Here is a 17106-nt window from a genome sequence, read left to right on the forward strand (position 1 = left end):
AGTAAATATGATTCTTCCCTGTCTTTTGAAGCCTAGAAATATTTAATCTTTTAAAATTGCATCTCCCGAGAAGGAATATTTCAGTGTCAATGCCGTGAGTGCATTTTATGATTTGTAACAGGTATAAAACCAGTGAAACACCCAGCCTTTTGTGATAGCGATAGGTAAGTGTATGAAACTTACTGAATATAGCTGATTTCCAAAATGTCCTAGCAATAGAATTGCATCACTGTGAATTTTGAACTAAATGTTGTAGCCTATTACCTCCCTAATGACCAACTGAGAGCTGCTGCTGATCTTCTGTGCTTTAATTAGAGTGAAGTAGGGACATGATCTAGTCAAAACTAAGATCTGATCTCAAAACTAATGTCATAGCTGTCCTAATTTTTTTTTAAGAGTTGAAATTTTCATAGTTTTCAAAATTAAACCTTAAGTTTTTCTATCAAAAATGTGAGATCAAATCAGATATTGTAAATCTTAGTCAAAGTTGTTGACAGCATCAGGACTAGAATAGTTTATCAGAAGTTAGAAGAAATCTGTAAGAACGAACTGATTTTTAAAACGTGAATCCTGATTCTCCGAGGCAGGAGAAGATGGGACAAGTTACAACAATTTCCTAGTTGCACTGGTACTTTGGTTTTACAAAAGATAACGTATCTCTGCTCTTTTCCTTCTGTTTTGATCTGCTTACTACTGTTCTTTACTTTGCAGAATAAAAAGGTGTTAGGTGAGATTCTTAAATCCCATTCACTGTGTTCTGACATTTCATAGAAGTGCAAAGCATAGAAAAGCCGAATCTGGCAAACAGCTGGCATGTTCTTTTGTATTTATGGGTTTTTGTAAGATTGTCTGCCAGAAACTACCATACTCAGAAAAGGGGCTCGGATAGAAGTGTTTGAACACATGTCTTGTAGAAACGAAGTGACCATCGATACTTTCTGTCTTTTACAGAAAGCAGAATACTTTGCTATAAAGTTGGCCACAATCAAGCGTCTTGAGACATCTCATGGATGAAGAAAAAGAGTTTAATTTGGAAGCTGCTTGAGACTTAAGACCAAAAGCTTAGGGAGAGGAATTGCCGCTAACTATTTTTTATAGTTTAAATTAATGAATGTCATTTAGCATTGGAGAAATTACCTTTCTGTTGTCCATAACTTTTAGAATAAGGCTGATTCCACTAGTTCCGCTTCATAATGACAAACTTTTGATTTGAACTGAGCATCTCAACTGAAAAGCTAATGTGTCTTTTTTTAATAGACTTTTATTTTCTCCTGTAGTGGCTCCTTGCCTGATCTTAGGTCTTGGTTGGCAGCTATTCATAAACATTATGCTATCCGGGCCATCTTGTGATTGCTCTTTGCTAAGGATCAGTAGGATTAGCTTTACTGTAGAAATACTTGATTCTTCCATAGCTGGCACCACGCGAAGAGCAGCGACGGGTCGGAGCGAAGCAGCTGTGCAACGAAGAATGCTGCCTTGGGTTGGCGACCTGTGCAAGTTCAGTGTCTCATTGTGGAGGAATTAGTGTATATGTGGGAGAGGAAGCGAGGAGAAGCAGGCAGTTGTGGTGATTTTCTTTTGGTTTACATCATTTGAGACGAAACTTGGCAATTTTTGGTGTCATCATGTGCCCCGGGTGACCAACCAAAATATGCATGGCATTGGGTTGTGTTGCATTAAGGCCTGTTGGAAAGAATGAGAACAAGACGTAAGTTACGTGTCACCTAAGAGAGCAGCAGGGACCTTTACCGAATTGAAAAAGCTGAAATAAAGCTGCATATCTGCCATAGATATATTCGATGCACACACAGAGAACGTGCTGATCTCTGGGCAGCCAACAGGTCAGATCTCGTGTCGTTACTCATCTTACATTGTGTGTTAACATTAACAAAGCATTGCAAGAAAAAGTGGAGAACTAAGTACTGAGCTTTTTTAAACTTCTAGCTGGAAAAATGAATGCTTAGAGCTAGTTATTTTAGATTTTGGGAATCAGTTGGCTTCCAATTCCTGTTTTTTTGATTAAATGATTGCTTTTCCAATGGTGAAAAGTAATTGTTTCCATGTTCAGTCTATGGCTAGATTCCAAAACCAATTTTTAGAGTTTAAGTTTTAAATCTTGTCATTAATCGTATGGGTTTTTTTGCTTTTTCTTGCTTTTAAAATCAGAGAATATTAATATTGAAGAATAAGTTACAACAAGGTTTATGTTTTTAGCATCTTCTTGCTGTGTTCACTTTTTGATCTGATACATTCTAAGGTCTAGGCCAATGTCAATAAACCAGTATTTGTAAAACATGTTGAAATGTTGGGGCAATTTGTACTAGATGAGAAGTCTTGAATTATTATAGAGAGTTTGCCACTTTGTGAACCCTTCCACATTGTGTTCTTGAGCAGCAAAGTAGAATAATGCCCATTTTCTCTTGTGAGGGGACTGCAGGAGGCAGCGCTTTCTGCTTACGAAATAAAGGTAGGCAACTCTTTTAATTAGCAGGTAGAACGATGCGAAATTAAACCACTTTTATGCGTTGATGGGTAAATTCATGGCTAACTGCAGGACCCGAGTCTTTGGTTTGAAGACTGAGTTCTATTATAGTGGAGCCAAGTGGGTTTTGAAGGAGTTCTGAATGTCTTGCAAGTAACAAAGTAGTTTGCAGAGATCTGAGATTAAACAGTTTCTCTTAGCTGAGCAGCCAGGTAACTTCAGGAGGTCACCCTTCTCAGAAAGTCTGAATATATCTACTTCTTCCTTGTTTTTCAGAACTTTTTTTTGTTTAAAGGGAAAGCAGCTTATTAGGCACAATTGTATGAATTGGCTTTACTTTCAGTTGGCCTCTGGAACATTTTCTGCAAGAGAGGTCAGAAGGTATCTGTAATAAGGTATGATTTTATTTGTTAAACTGTTATTCCTGGTTTTCTTTCCTGTTTTTAATCTGTGTGTCACCAATAGGAGTTGGTTGGTTAAGTTTTTTGGTTGTTTTATTTTTTTTTGTTTGTTTTGGGTTTTTTTTGTTTTGGTTTTTTTTTGTTTTGAGGTTTTTTTTGTTTTGGGTTTTTTTTTGTTTTGGTTTTTTTTGTTTTTTGGGCAGTTGGCTTTGGCATTTTTGGGGGTGTTTTGGCGTTTTTGGGGGGAGGTGTTTTGCTTTTTTGGGGGTTTGTGTTGTTTTTGCTTTTGGGGAGGTTTGTTTTGGTTTTGTTGGTTTGGTGTGGGGTTTTTTTGCTTTTTGGGCGGGTTTTTTTTTTTGGTTGGTTGGTTTTGTTTTTTGTTTTTATTTCCTGTGCGGAGCGGGGGAATGTCAGGGTAATAGAAGGCAAAGAAAATAGGGGAAAGGTTGGGAAAAAAAAAAAAGTTAAATGTAACCTTTGATTGTCACAGTGCTAATGTTTTTGATGTGTTTTCTGTTTAATAATAAAAGGTGGATCTTAAAAAAAAAAAGTTATGTGCCCTTTTTAGATGAAATTTTATCACTCTGCTGCGTGGATTCCTGTACAGCAGTTCATTTCAGCCTGTTGGCTCTTTATATTACTATCGGAAATACCTATTGCTTTGTGTTATTGTTATAATACTAGGTTTACAGAAATTTATTTGACAAGTGGGAAAATGTCTACCCATTGTAATCATGTAACTTCATTTCCAGATCTTCAGTTCATTAGCCAACTTGGCTAGAACCTATAAAATGTACCAATTCTATTCACTTTGAAGTTTTAGTAGCATTTCTGTTGTTGTTGGCAAAGTTTCCACTGTTAGTATTGTGTTCCCCTGAGAGAATATGTAGCTTGCAAGAAATCTTACTGGTATGCAGACAGTAATACCCCAGGCTTTGTATTATGCTGTGTTGTGCCATAATACTTTTATGTCTATTTCCATTTGACATCTAAATCCATAACTTATTGGCATCACTGTTTTCCTTTTTAAAACCCCCTTGTTTTCAGACTGCACATGAAAAGAAAATTATTTTCTTATTAGCAGAGATTAATTTGGATATTAAAATTACTTTAGTTGTCCTGGAGAGATGATTTTACTGCTCTTCTCTCCATGAGAGTTTCTTTCTTTTAAAAGAAAAAAATCTGTTGTGGATGAGTGGAAGGTGTGATGGCAGTAATACTCTTGCATCTTTAAGCAAAGCAGTGTGTGTAAAACAGACTTCAATTGGATTGGATTGCAAAGGCGGCAAGATGTTTGTTCATTCATCGCTTTTGCAGGAGTAGTATACCCCATGTGTCGTTTGACTACTGCATCTCTCTGGCTTTGTGAATTTTACTTTGAGAACTTTTAATTACACTATTCCTGATGCTATTTTTTTAGGATATATAGCTGTGGAGAATTGAGTTCTTTGTAACAGAAAATCAGATATCAGGTGTAAGTTGGTACTGAGAGAGCAGCAAAGGTGCTGTGTAACACTGGCATGACCATCATTGTCTCTGTTTACCTTTCAGTTATTTCTAAATGTGTTTTGTCTTCAGTATGGCTTTTGTTGCAAATCCCGATAGACAATATTTGTATGTTAAAAACAGATTTAGGTTGTAATGTCAGAATAAGGTTGCAATAAAATGGGAAGTTTTCTGCCAACTTGATAAGAGAAGAGGAATTTTTGGGCTGTGATAAAGTTGAGGAGCCAATGCATGCATTTCCATTGCAGTTTTCTTACCAGTTCTTTCCTTGGTTCCAGTTGATGGGCAAATTCACAGGAATTACATCACTGTTTCTTGTGAATATCTGCAAGGCATCTTTTCTTCCCACCTATAATCGATTTTCTTTCTTGATTTACAGCTGAGGCAGCTGTTAGTGCGTTTACCCTCCAATTCAGTATCTAGATGAAGAAAGAATCAGTACTATCTGCTGCAGATACGAGTGACTATAACTGTATTTCATCATTTTGTTGCTACTATTTAAGCTTTTACGGTTGGACACATGTTACAAAGAAGGAAGGAGGCCAAATTTGGTAGCTTTCAAGAAATAAGGGCTGTATACAAGGCATAGCTAGTTCCTGGAATGTTAGAGAAACACTGTAAAAGAAGTTAACATCTTAAAAGAAGTTTACACAGCATTTATTTGTGCTCTTGCCTTTACTGGTCTTTTGTGTTTCCTGCTTCCTTAGTTTGTTACCTGGATGCCTGGCCTTCCATTGCAGTGGAAACAAAATAAGACAATTGAAATCGATGCTAAAATAACTCTGAAGGTGTAAACTTGCAATAAAAGTTGTATTGATCTGAGATGAGTAAAAATACTGATGAATTCTGCTTAGAAGTAAAATAAGAGTAAATTCTTAATGTATGAAGTGTTCAATATAATCTGAATAAATTTATTTTAAAAGTTTGGACATTTTAGTGGGATGTTTCTGTTTTCTTAGTCTCAATAAAATTCTGTGTATGCTTAATTTTTTTGGCTAAAACCAGGATACAGGGTTCTCCTGTCCAAGCTTTTCCTTTTTCTTTTTTTTTTTTTTTCTTCCTGATTTATTCAGACCTTTCTTTCTGAGAAGGTGGAATTTTTTTCTGTTTCATGAAGGAAGAACATGTTTTCTGCAGCTGGGAAGAGTAGCTTTTTCTTCCAAAGTACTTGAAAGCAGCTGTCAAACATCAGATTCCATTTAATGTTGCTTTTTGTTTGGGCTTTGTATTAGGAGGTGGGAGCCCAGCTTGTTCACTTAGCAAATTTTCTTATTCAGCAACTGATTTTAGAACTTTATGTGGTAAGAGATGGCAGCAATTTTACATTATGAAGTCATTAATTTTTAAATGTCTGTTATTCATGTAGGTTTTTAGCCCGTTTCTTGGTAAAGATGGCAGCCAACAATGCAGTGCTGAACAGACTGGAGCGGAAGGGTGCAGAGGCTGAACAAGTTATTGAATACCTCAAGCAACAAGTTGCTCTGCTCAAGGAGAAAGCTAGTAAGTAATTACCTATCTTACGATAAACTTATTAACCATATGGTTAACATTAAATACTCATAGGGAAAAATGAGAAAATGGACAACTTCGTTGGTGCTGTCAGCCTTTCAAAGTATGTTTCAAGTTCTCCATGATAAAGTGCATAATAGTAGCACCACTTCAGTGTCTTGTGGTTTGTGGGTTTTTTTGAAGCTGCTTATTCTGAAAAGCTATGAATGAGGAAGGATTAATGACACAGATTATGGGAATTTGATAGGACATGGTTCCATTTGGGGGGAGAAAGGAGTTGGGAAGAATATGAGGCTGTGCATTTGTCTGAAAGTGTTGCTGCTTTTTCACCACTATGGGATTCTCTTGAGAGTATCATACATTCAACTTAGATATTTTGTACATATCTGTATCACTTGATTAAGGTGCTCCACATTACAAACATTCAAACTTTTTCTAATTGGTTTCTTGGAATTTTTTCCTCTGAGTCTATTTAGGGGACTGAGAAGCTAGTATGTTGAGATGCAACTTAAGTACATAAGTATTATAAATATAGCTATTTCAACAAAAAAGGATTCCAAAATATTTCTGATTATATACTCCTTGAAAGTTTCCACTTTCTGGTGTTTGGCTTGCGATGTTTTACTTTTCTCTAAAAACAAAACCTCTGTTTGCCAAATGATGAATGCTAATTGTTGAAGTATGTTGCTTTTAATATAAAGTCAACTCTAGTCTTGCAGGCATCTCTCCGAGAAGAGAAGAAGCTCCGTGTGGAAAATGCTAAACTGAAGAAAGAAATTGAAGGGTTGAAACAGGAGCTGATTCAGGCAGAAATTCGAAATGGAGGTGGGAAAAAAGTCCTATCATCATACAACTTAGATCTACTTAGTTTGGATCATATTTTGTACTATATTAATTCTTCTTGATTTTTGTCTGTCTATCTGACTCTGGCATGTCTTACAAACTCTGGATTTCCCTGGGCTCCATGGCTATACCAAGTTATTTACTTCCGACATCTTAGTTTAGCTGCAAGTCTAACAGGTACCTTTGCCAAATCTTAATCAGTCGTGGAACTGGTTCGCTATGTGTTTGCGTACAGTGCCTTTCATAATAAGCCCCAATTTTGACTGATGACAGTAACTCTTTATACTACCTTAGAAACTGCTGAATGTCTAACACTTCTTGATACTCTGCGTATTTAATCTAGCATGACTGAAAAATCCCAGTGGGAAATCAAGCCATAGTTCAAAGTACAGATGGGTGGTGACTTATTAGAAAATCTGTGCTAATATAAATTAGAAACAATGTGTTTTGAGTTTTGATTCCATGCCTTAGTAAGACCAGCCTTTCATGGCACTGTTTTTCCTTCTTTGCACTCCTCTATGTAGCTCTATTCAGCTGGCACCATCATTATATAATTTATATTAAAATAGAAAGGAGAAAAAAAGCAAAGCTGAAATGTTTCAGATCCAGCATGTGTCCTTTAAAATTATTTCCAAAGAAAGTAATAGCTGTTGAGAGCAGATGAGGCTATTTTTACCTGTACTATCAGTATAGTAAATTGAGTGAGATGTAGCATTCAACCATACTGAATGTTTTACTGGTAAAACAACACATTCAGTCTTCAAAAAGACTAGCATCTTATAAATGCAGAGAATCCTTTTTCTCCTTTGGGTATGAATAAAGCCCCTTCATGTACTAAACCAAACGATTAGTTTATATTTCTCCCCTGTCTGTTAGTTTGCAGCAAATCTTGACAGGTATAGGATATTTCCCAGAATCTCTGTTATGCTTGACAGAGAACTCTCAAGGTATATAGATTTTTTTCCAAGATGGGAAAGGACTATGAAATTAATATTTGGCTTGACATGTATCTTCCTTTATTTAGGTAGTTTATCTAAAAGGTAGTAGGATTGAATTCAGATCTTTTCTCTTGAAGTAAATTAGTTTGTGTTAGCTTTAACAGTATTAAATAGTTGAGCACAGCAATTAGATGGACACAGAACATCAAAACTATCACTTGAGGTATTTTTGAAAAATCTGAAAAATAAAGTCTTTCCACAACTAGCAAGCAAAACAGCAACCAAGTGCTTGTTGGTACAACAAATCTCAGATTCATATGATCTTAAAAAATTGCTTGTAAGAACTTGTGCAAATGACTTCAATGCTGAAGAGAGCAAATATCAACAAACACAGGGCAGTTCTTCAGGAAAGTTAATAATTGTCTCAAGTATAAAAAGCACATATGCAGAATGAGGAACTGTTTAATAGTGACAACAGAAGAATGTCTGTTACACAAAAGTACAGGCCTAGTGCAAGGTCCTGCACATGGGTCAGGGCAATCCCAAGCACAAATACAGGCTGGGTGGACAATGGATTGAGAGCAGCCCTGAGGAGGAAGATGGGGGTGTTGGTTGTTAAGAAGCTCAACATGACCCAGCAACATGCGCTTTGCAGCCCAGAAAGCCAACCGTGTCCTGGGCTGCATCAGAAGCAGCGTGACCAGGAGGTTGAGGGAGGTGATTCTCCCCCTCTACTCTGCTCTTGTGAGACCCCACCTGGAGTGCCATGTTCAGCTTTGGGACTCCAAACGTAGGAAGGACATGGACATGTTGAAGCAAGTCCAGAGGAAGGCCAGGGAGATGATCAGGGGGCTGGGGCACCTCTCCTGTGAAAACAGGCTGAGAGAGTTGGGGATGTTCAGCCAGGAGAAGGCTCTGGGAAGACCTTAAAGCAGCCTTCCAGTGCCTAAAGGGGATGGACAAGAAAACTGGAGAGGGACGTTTTACAAGGGCATGTAGTGATACGACATGGGGTAGTGGCTTTAAACTGAATGAGGGTAGATTTAGATTAGATATTAAGGAAGAAATTTGCAGGCAATGTGGAGAATTTAGGGAATAGAAGTGAGGAATCGGACTGTTTTTAGGGCTGCAGATAATTTCCTAGTATGTGATTATTCAGGCTAGGTTTCTTTAGTTAATCAGAAAAAAGAGTTGAGGAGTGATCTAACTGCAATATGAAAATGATTTTTCTGCATAGAAAATCATGGAATAGTCTCCAGCTTGGCAAGATCTAACAGCTAGAAACTGAAACTAGACAAACACAAATGAGAAATAAGGAGTTAGTAGCAAAGATAGCTAGATGTTGAAATAAACTACAAAAAGAAATGGTGTTTGCTTATACATTTTCTTGTATTTAGCACTTCCCATTTAAAAAATGTGTAGTCAAGGGCATTTTTCTTAGCTGATCAGAATAACCATATATAGATTTGGGTTTGATACATGTTTTATAATGTCGTGCTTCACTACTCAGCAGTTGCGGTTTAGGTGTTTTAAGCAAAATTATCAGTTCTCTCTACTTTCTCATTTATGTTTGAAACTTAAAATGTCACAGTGTTCAAAGTTCTGGTACTTCATCTAACTTTTGTGGTTTTAATTTTAGTAAAACAGATTGCAGTTCCTCCTGGTACAACCATTTCTACAGCTTCGTTTTCAGATGATGTTTCACAATCTACAGCAGTCACATCATCTCCTGATTCCAAAGATCAAATTAAAGGTGAAGAAAAGAAAAAGAAGGAAAAAGTAGAAAGAAAAGGTACTTATATTTTCTTAACTGTGGTAGACAGTTAAGGAATTTAATTTATGCACATGATTTTGCATCATTTGGGGCACATAAAAATCAGTTTGTACAGCTCCAGTAGGAAGAGTCATGTGCTATCTATCTCCTAAAATCTTGGAGGTAATTGAAGCTAATGAAGGCCATCTAGTAAGTTATAGGTTCTACAGGTTCTTAGTTAAATGGGAGACATACCAAATTTCTCTTAATGTGACTGAACTCTTATTGGGGGGGGAAAAAAAAAAAGGGCACAACAACTCAAGCCCTCAAAGACCCCACAACAGAAAAAAGCATAACCAAGATACAAACACACACACAAAGGAGGGAAAAAAAGTGGGAGCGGGGAGAGCAAGGGGAGAAGAGGAGGACACAAAGTTTAGAGAAGTTTTTGGCAGACTGGATGGGTTTCTGTTCTGAGACTTAGCTAGATTTTAGGTTGGTTGGTTAGTTGGTTGGTTTTTTTTGTTTTGTCCATGGAAATAGTACAAGCAAAAGGCAAAGACCAGCTCAGAAAAGTACCTTCCAAGCAATAGTAGCATGACATAATACTAAAGGAAGAGTGCTAAACTGCAGTTTTCTGCATCCTCTAAGTATGCCGCTTTTTTTTTTTTTTTTTTTTTTTTATCTGGAACATTGTTAGAGGCAGTGGAGTTCCATCAGGATTGGTCATATCCCTCCATGTCAACACTGGTGCAGTTGTGTGGCTAAGGGGAAGGACTGGGTGAAGGTCATAGGCAGATAGTGTCATCTGGTTCTAGCAACAGGGAGGAAATGTACAAGAAGGATATGTACGTTTCCTAACACTTTTCTTCCTGGTTTTCGTTAATAGCTGTCTGTATTGATTTCTGTTTAACAAACTCTCTTAATAGAAGAAAAGACCTGTCTATTACACTTAAACAAAAGCACGGGTTCCTATCTTGTAACTTAAACTCATGTTTTACAATCATTCTCTTATGCAAATTATTATGAATACGCTATGAATTGATTTGTACAGCTTTTCAGAGTTTGGATATTATGCTTATAGGTCACTATCTCTTTGATTTTTCTGGTGAGCTGTATGCAGGCTTATAAGTTACTTCATATTTTTTAGTGTACTGCAGCCTTTGACACATCACTGTTCCACAGAGCTGTAACATGAAAGTGGAGGTCACATGTCATATCAGGCAATTAAATATTTTCTTCAAGCATTCAGTGGCTACAGAGCAAGTATTCAGTTTGTCAGGAAAAATAAAACTTTCTTCCATTGTATTTCGCCTCATGTTGTATAAAGAGCTTAAATCTGGAAAGCAATCTGTTTGACTTTTTTTCTTCCAGTGGTTGTATTTGAAAAGGTGAAATATAGCATGACATTAAATAGACGCCCCGAACAGTCTATTTCTGTGGAGTACAACATCTATTGTAGGAATAGTATTTAACAGCCAAAGTAACCAATGTGTAAAATTTGTTTTCTTGTATTGAGATTGATGAAATTATGGAAATCCTTTTGCTTTCTGTTACCTTTCTCATCTGTTTCCTGCCTAGTTATTCCCACGTTCCTAGTTGCACTTCTTGCAAACTTCATGTGTGAGGCTTCTCTGGATCCTGATTCTGGGCTGACTCGGGCCCTGGCCAGAGTCTCTCCTGAGCCTGCAGCAGTGAAATGGATATTTTCTGTGCGCTGTATATGCTGTCTACAGACAGGCTTTGTTGTGTTCTCTTTTCCTTATTTGGTGACAGACTCCATTTCCCTAAAGTGAAATAAGAAGAGTGCTAGAAGCTTTTTTTTTTTTTGCTCCAGACTATTGTAGAGAAATGGAGTGGAAAACAGTGAGGAATGATACCAAGGGTAAAGATGACAGGTCTTTGAAATTATCTTATGTCTTAAATATTAACTATTTTGATGGCATTTTACAGCTTCTCTTCAATTATTGTCTATATGACTGATTTTATTAATTAATTGTAATCTAATTACAATTAGATTAATAAATCACTCATAAACACTAGAGCTTTTTATTCATCATGTATGACCTGAAATATTGTTGAAGAGCTATTGCTTCTGTTAAGAAATAGTGCCTTTTTATTACTGGATGTGTAATTTAGTTTCAACCCTGTACTAGAGCGATGATAAATGAATCAAATTGCCTGCTATGTCCACTTTTCCTTATTTGCTCCCTAAAGAAGAGAGTTTAGTTTACATTAATATGTAAGCTGTCTTGGATAAAAGGATAACAATATGCTTATTTTGAGTAAGCACTTCTTAGACATTTCTTAATCCCTCAGAGATTATCAGTCACTAAACAAATCTTGAATGTTTTTTAAACAGGACAGTATTATATACAAACTGGATGTAACTTGCTCATCTTGAAAGGAATATCTAAATAAGCAGCTGAGCTTGGGGAATGTTATTTCACTGCTGCTTTATACAGCACAAAATATATGGGTGATAACAAACCCTCACATTGCCGTAGGATAGACTCCTCATCAGTGTAACCTCGTGAACTATGAGCATTTTCACACACTAGTATATTTGGGAAGTGAAGACTTTTAGCTAATGTCACCTTCAAGGGTGGCTTTGCAACTGTAACAGTGCAGTTGCAGTGACTTGGCATTGTCCACAGCCAGGAGCTGTTAAGCACTAATAACCTGATGACTTGTGATTGTGTACTTTCTCTTTGCTGGTGAAACACCATGGCAAGACTTACTGGTAATTGCTAATTATTAAAACAGTACTCTCAGGCTTATTAATGTGACCTTTGGCAGATTGTATATATGACATGTGTTAGCTACACTTAAAGTTCAGGATGAATCACTTTACAAGCAAGAAAGCATCTCTGTCCTAAGGTGGTAATTACTTGTAGTAACAATCTAAATTGGAGTGTGTATGATGATTCTCCGCTAGAAACTAGTGATAGAGGTGTGAACTCTTTACTCTTCATTTGCGTTTTACACTTAATTCTGAGATTGTTGCTTGCTTTTCCCTTGCAATAGTCATATACATTATTTAGGCTTTTTTCGATGCTTATTTCATGAACTAAACTTTCTTTAATAGGTGAAAAGAAGGAGAAGAAACAGCAGCCTGCTGCTGGAAGTAATGATGCAAAACCTGTAGATGTTTCTTGTCTGGATCTTCGTGTTGGCTGCATTATTACTGCCAAAAAGCATCCAGATGCAGACACGCTGTATGTTGAAGAAGTGGACATTGGTGAAGCAATCCCAAGGACTGTTGTCAGTGGTTTAGTGAAACATGTTCCTCTGGACCAGGTATTGACAAAATTATTTACTGATAGCCTTTCCCTTCCTAAAGTATCTTAAGACCTTAATCTGTTTATAGGATTAAAAACCCATCCTATTCTGCTAAAAGATTTTTACAGTCATTAAAAGAAAAACAAAGTGCAAATGGAAGTAATGCTTAACAAAATTTGCCAGAAATTGGAGAGGTACCCTAAACATAAGTCAGTTCCTTTCTGCTTGCAGTGCTTCTATCCTAAGGTCTTGTTCTGATGCCTCTATGATGTTATTGTGTCGTGGTTTGATTGCAGGGTGGCAATAAAACCGTGGCAGATGTATTGTTAGCCCTCTCTCTCCCCTCTTCCCCATCTAGCCCCTCCCTCTCCCCCTTTCCCACTAAGGACAGGCGATTGGGAGGAAAAGAAGGACAGAGAGAAGAGAGTTGGAAAAATCAAAAATGTTTTACTAATGCTACTAATAGAAATAGAGAAAATAATACAAAATATACAAAACCAATCTTGAAAGTCCCGGCAACTGCTCCGGCAGATGTGGGGCTGGCACCCGAAGTCCCGGACTGGATTCTGCAGCCAACCGGAGCTGGATCCAGTCTGTCACTGGGCCTCAGTTCGCAGGGACAACTCGCAAGGTCCTCTCCCAATGTCGGCCGTAAGGAAAAGGGACGAGATCCTCATGATCCCCCACTTCTATATGAAATATCACGTGAATGGGATGGAATACTTTAGTTGGTCAGTCTTTCAGTTCACCTCCTGCTTGCACATCTCGCGGGATGCATCATTATCAATGATCTCGCATTCCATTGCTATGTCTACCAAAACTTGTACCTAACTTTCAGGAAAACTGCAGTTAGTAAGAAGACTTTAGCTGACAGGGAAACTCACTAAAAGAGAAACTTGTTTTTAACAAAACCAGGACATACTGGTACACAATGGACTTCTGAACCAAGCAGATATGACGCTCCCTTTAGGTTTCCTAGTATGTAGTAGAGAACCATAGTAAATTTTTGCTGTCATCCGAACTTTTAAAACCTTTGTCTTCCAACTCTCTTTATAGACCATTGAAGTGTTTACTGTGGAGTAAAGCAAAGGGCGTGCAGGTTTAACTTAGCTGGCAGTGAGTAGCTTAAACAACAATGGAATACAGAATGCAGATTTTTACTTCCTTGTCTGGAATAAGGTCTGCCTCTCTGCTTTTTCACTTGATACACTTCTGTGTTTGACATGCATGGTTTATGTATGTCTTGGGAACAACCTGAGACTTAAACACTGTTTTCCTTTCACACCTCTTCTAGAGGGTTAGTGGAAGGGAGGAACTGACTGAAGGCTGCTTCAACATACAAATGCAAGCATGGTGGTTAAAGCAGTGTTGTATAGAGCAACTCTAAAACAGGTCATGAAGGAATTGATGTTAGTGTGGAAAAACTACGTTTTCTCAAATGCCTTTTCAGTCCCTATTCATGCCCTGTACCGATGGTAAGACTGCAAATGTAGGAGGCGATTAAAATTGTGATTGTTATTTTTATGATACAGAAAGTTATTGAACTGAAAAGAATTACTGTATTGTAACTGCTCTGCACTGGTCACCTGCTAGTGTCCAGTTAGTGGATATAGAGTGGGAAAAAATTCAGATTGCACGGTTTTAGCAGTCCACTCTCAAGAAAAAAAAAAGGCCTTTCTAAACAAACTTATGAACATGAAGTGTACAGAATGCAGCAGTACTAACAGTCTTTTCTCTTTAACCTGCTTTCTGTCTAGGAAAGATAATCCAAAGTACTCATTAACGGAGAATTAGGATTATTCTTGCTCATTCGTTGGGAACAGTTTGTGTGTCTGGTTTTGGTTTTGGCAAGTCTCTATTAGACCATAAATTCTTAGGGGCAAGCTTCCATCTTTTTGTGGTTTTGTGGTTTTTTGTTTTTTGCTTTTTCTAAAGTGTTCAAAAATGCAACTGCATGGCATGTGACTGCTGCCATATATTTAAATGTATACATCAGATCAAGTACTATAGACGTAATTCACCAAAAATTCCACTATTTCTGACTGTGATGTATGATGTGGTAACTTAGCAGCGTTTGAGGCTGTAGTATTTGTATCATCTGATTTTACTTTTGGTTAGGAAGCACAATGCATATCTTCATTAACATTTTGGTATACAGTGCAGGTTATTTATGGGTATGAAAACTTCTTGCATCCCCACTTTATATCTGGTACAGTGTGGTTTTTTTGCGTCACTGATGGTGAAGCCGAGTCAGAAGTTGCACCCTTGGGTATCATACACAGATAGATACGGGTTTCATCAGTGACAGGGATGTGGTACTAAAAGATGACGTGGAGCATGCCAACATTTGGGCCACTGTGTTTGGAGAGAAGGGAATGATTTGATGCTAGTTTGGTTTTCTTTCTTGTTAGTTTGATGACGACTATGATTTCCATTTCTGTATTGACACAGTTGGGTTTTGTCAGTTGTAAAGTCTGTAATAAAAAAGCAGTTCTCGGAGGTCTAGAATTTTTTCCAGTTAGTCAAAACTAAGGTTGAGTACCAAATGCAGAAATCTTGTTTATTTTATTCTATATATGTTTACTAATTGTTATGCTAGGTAATGTCTACAACTTGCATTTTAGTCTCACTGACATCTTACAGCAATTTCTTGTGGTTTGGGCTATTTATATCCATAGCAATAACTTGAGAATTTTTCAGTCAATGGGGTGCCTTGAAACTTTTGCAAGGTCAACTTTTCATTATAACTTCTTCATTTTGGAGGTTTATATTTTCGCATTTTAAAATATTCTACTTGGAAAACATGCAGTATTTAGAATACTTGATCATATGAGTTTTATTAAGTATTAATCCTGCAGTTTTGCTTAAAGTTTATATTGTAATGCACAAAGACTGAAATCTAGAACTACATATATATGTGCATTAGGATTATGGGAATTAAGGCTTCCATAATTTCTGACTGTCTCTTGAGAGTGTTCTGGGTTTAATTTTCATTCTGTTTGGAAGTGTGGATTGTTTTCTAGGCTGAAGTGTGGCAGTTTCCTCTAACAAACTGTGTTTTCTCTGGGTTACTACATACAATTTTTATTAAAGCAACAAAGGAAGAAACCCACTTTTACAATTTTGCTCTAACAAATTGCAGTGCACAGTATATACAGCCATTTTCAGTGGTTAAGCAAAATTCAAAGCATTTGGGTTAAATAAGATAATATTTAAGAATGAAGTGAGCTAATTATATGAAACAGCTTCCAGTACACAGATTGAAATTTCAATCTGTGAGCTAGCCTCATTTGGAGAGTGGCATTTGTGGTTTATTATTATTATTAAATGAAAATTGGTTAAGAGTGTTATATTGAAAGTGGGCAGAAGTGGTGATCTGGAACGACTGAAGATGGAATGTGGGTGAAATGCATCGCCTGGTTTTCGGGTTTCCGAATTGCTCATTTTGTATTTCCATTATAAGTGTGTTAAAATTCACCATTTACTCCAGTATTCACTGGCCAACTGTTAAGTAGTTTAAACATTATCTGTTACTGATGTGCATCTGTTTTATGCTTCTATGCTTCATTTAAGTTCTCATCCTTCTGTTTTCCTACCCCAAGATGCAGAATCGGATGGCAATACTACTCTGTAACTTGAAGCCTGCAAAGATGAGAGGAGTCATATCCCAAGCAATGGTGATGTGTGCCAGCTCCCCAGAAAAAGTAGAAATTCTGGCTCCCCCACCCGGGGCAGTACCTGGTGACAGAATCACTTTTGAAGGTTTTCCTGGTAAGTAGATATTTGGGAAATTGTAGGAAACAGGTATGCCAAGGTGACCTCAGTGTTGAAGCAGATAAAACAGTATTTTAAAGCCAGTTACATTTTTCGTTGAAATTTTATGAACTAACTATAGTCAAACTTTTTTATTATCATCATGCAAAGACTGTGTAAATAAAGGGTTGAAAATATTTAACCACCTGCCTAAAATTGGAAAATACAGGGAAATAACTGTGATTTGAAAAAGTTGCGTAGTACTTTAATATAAAATTATCCACTTTCCTTAAGTCTCAATAAGCATACCTGCTTTTGAAAGGTATGGACAAATGTATTTGCACTTTGCAAGCTACAATAAATCAATGTTCAGTTTGAGTCCTTGGAATTCACATAAGACCCAGCTGTCCTTTCTATTTTAGTTTGAGGTCCGAAAGCCTGGGAAGCAACAGAAGCAGCAGCAGCAACATTAAAGCAACTCTAAAATGCACCCAGCTGTCTACCAAACAGCTTGGAATCAAGTTATCTTTAAGCCTACCCTCTTACCATACAAAATATTCGTGAGATACATGCTTATTTTTCTTGGGCATTTTAGTCAAAGTAAACAAATGATATCTTGATTCAAACCAATTGAACTTT

The 17106-nt window shown here is 37.1% G+C and overlaps 1 protein-coding gene across 4 annotated transcripts in view; it reads left to right on the forward strand.

The window, feature by feature from the left end:
• Positions 1-17106, forward strand: part of AIMP1 (aminoacyl tRNA synthetase complex interacting multifunctional protein 1) — a 32887-nt gene that overhangs the window by 12301 nt on the left and 3480 nt on the right. Inside the window, exons 1-6 of one of the 4 annotated variants that reach the window (XM_065633502.1) lie at positions 2860-2877; positions 5756-5889; positions 6610-6723; positions 9319-9471; positions 12521-12732; positions 16317-16485. In XM_065633502.1, coding sequence (XP_065489574.1) covers positions 5781-5889; positions 6610-6723; positions 9319-9471; positions 12521-12732; positions 16317-16485 — 757 coding nt within the window. In that variant the 5' untranslated portion in view covers positions 2860-2877; positions 5756-5780. Of the gene's footprint in view, positions 1-2859; positions 2878-5755; positions 5890-6609; positions 6724-9318; positions 9472-12520; positions 12733-16316; positions 16486-17106 lie in introns of those variants that run through there. The other 3 variants (XM_065633499.1, XM_065633500.1, XM_065633501.1) reach the window with 3 other exon arrangements.

This window comes from Caloenas nicobarica, chromosome 4, assembly GCF_036013445.1.
Source record: "Caloenas nicobarica isolate bCalNic1 chromosome 4, bCalNic1.hap1, whole genome shotgun sequence".
NCBI classification, from domain to species: Eukaryota; Metazoa; Chordata; class Aves; order Columbiformes; family Columbidae; genus Caloenas; species Caloenas nicobarica.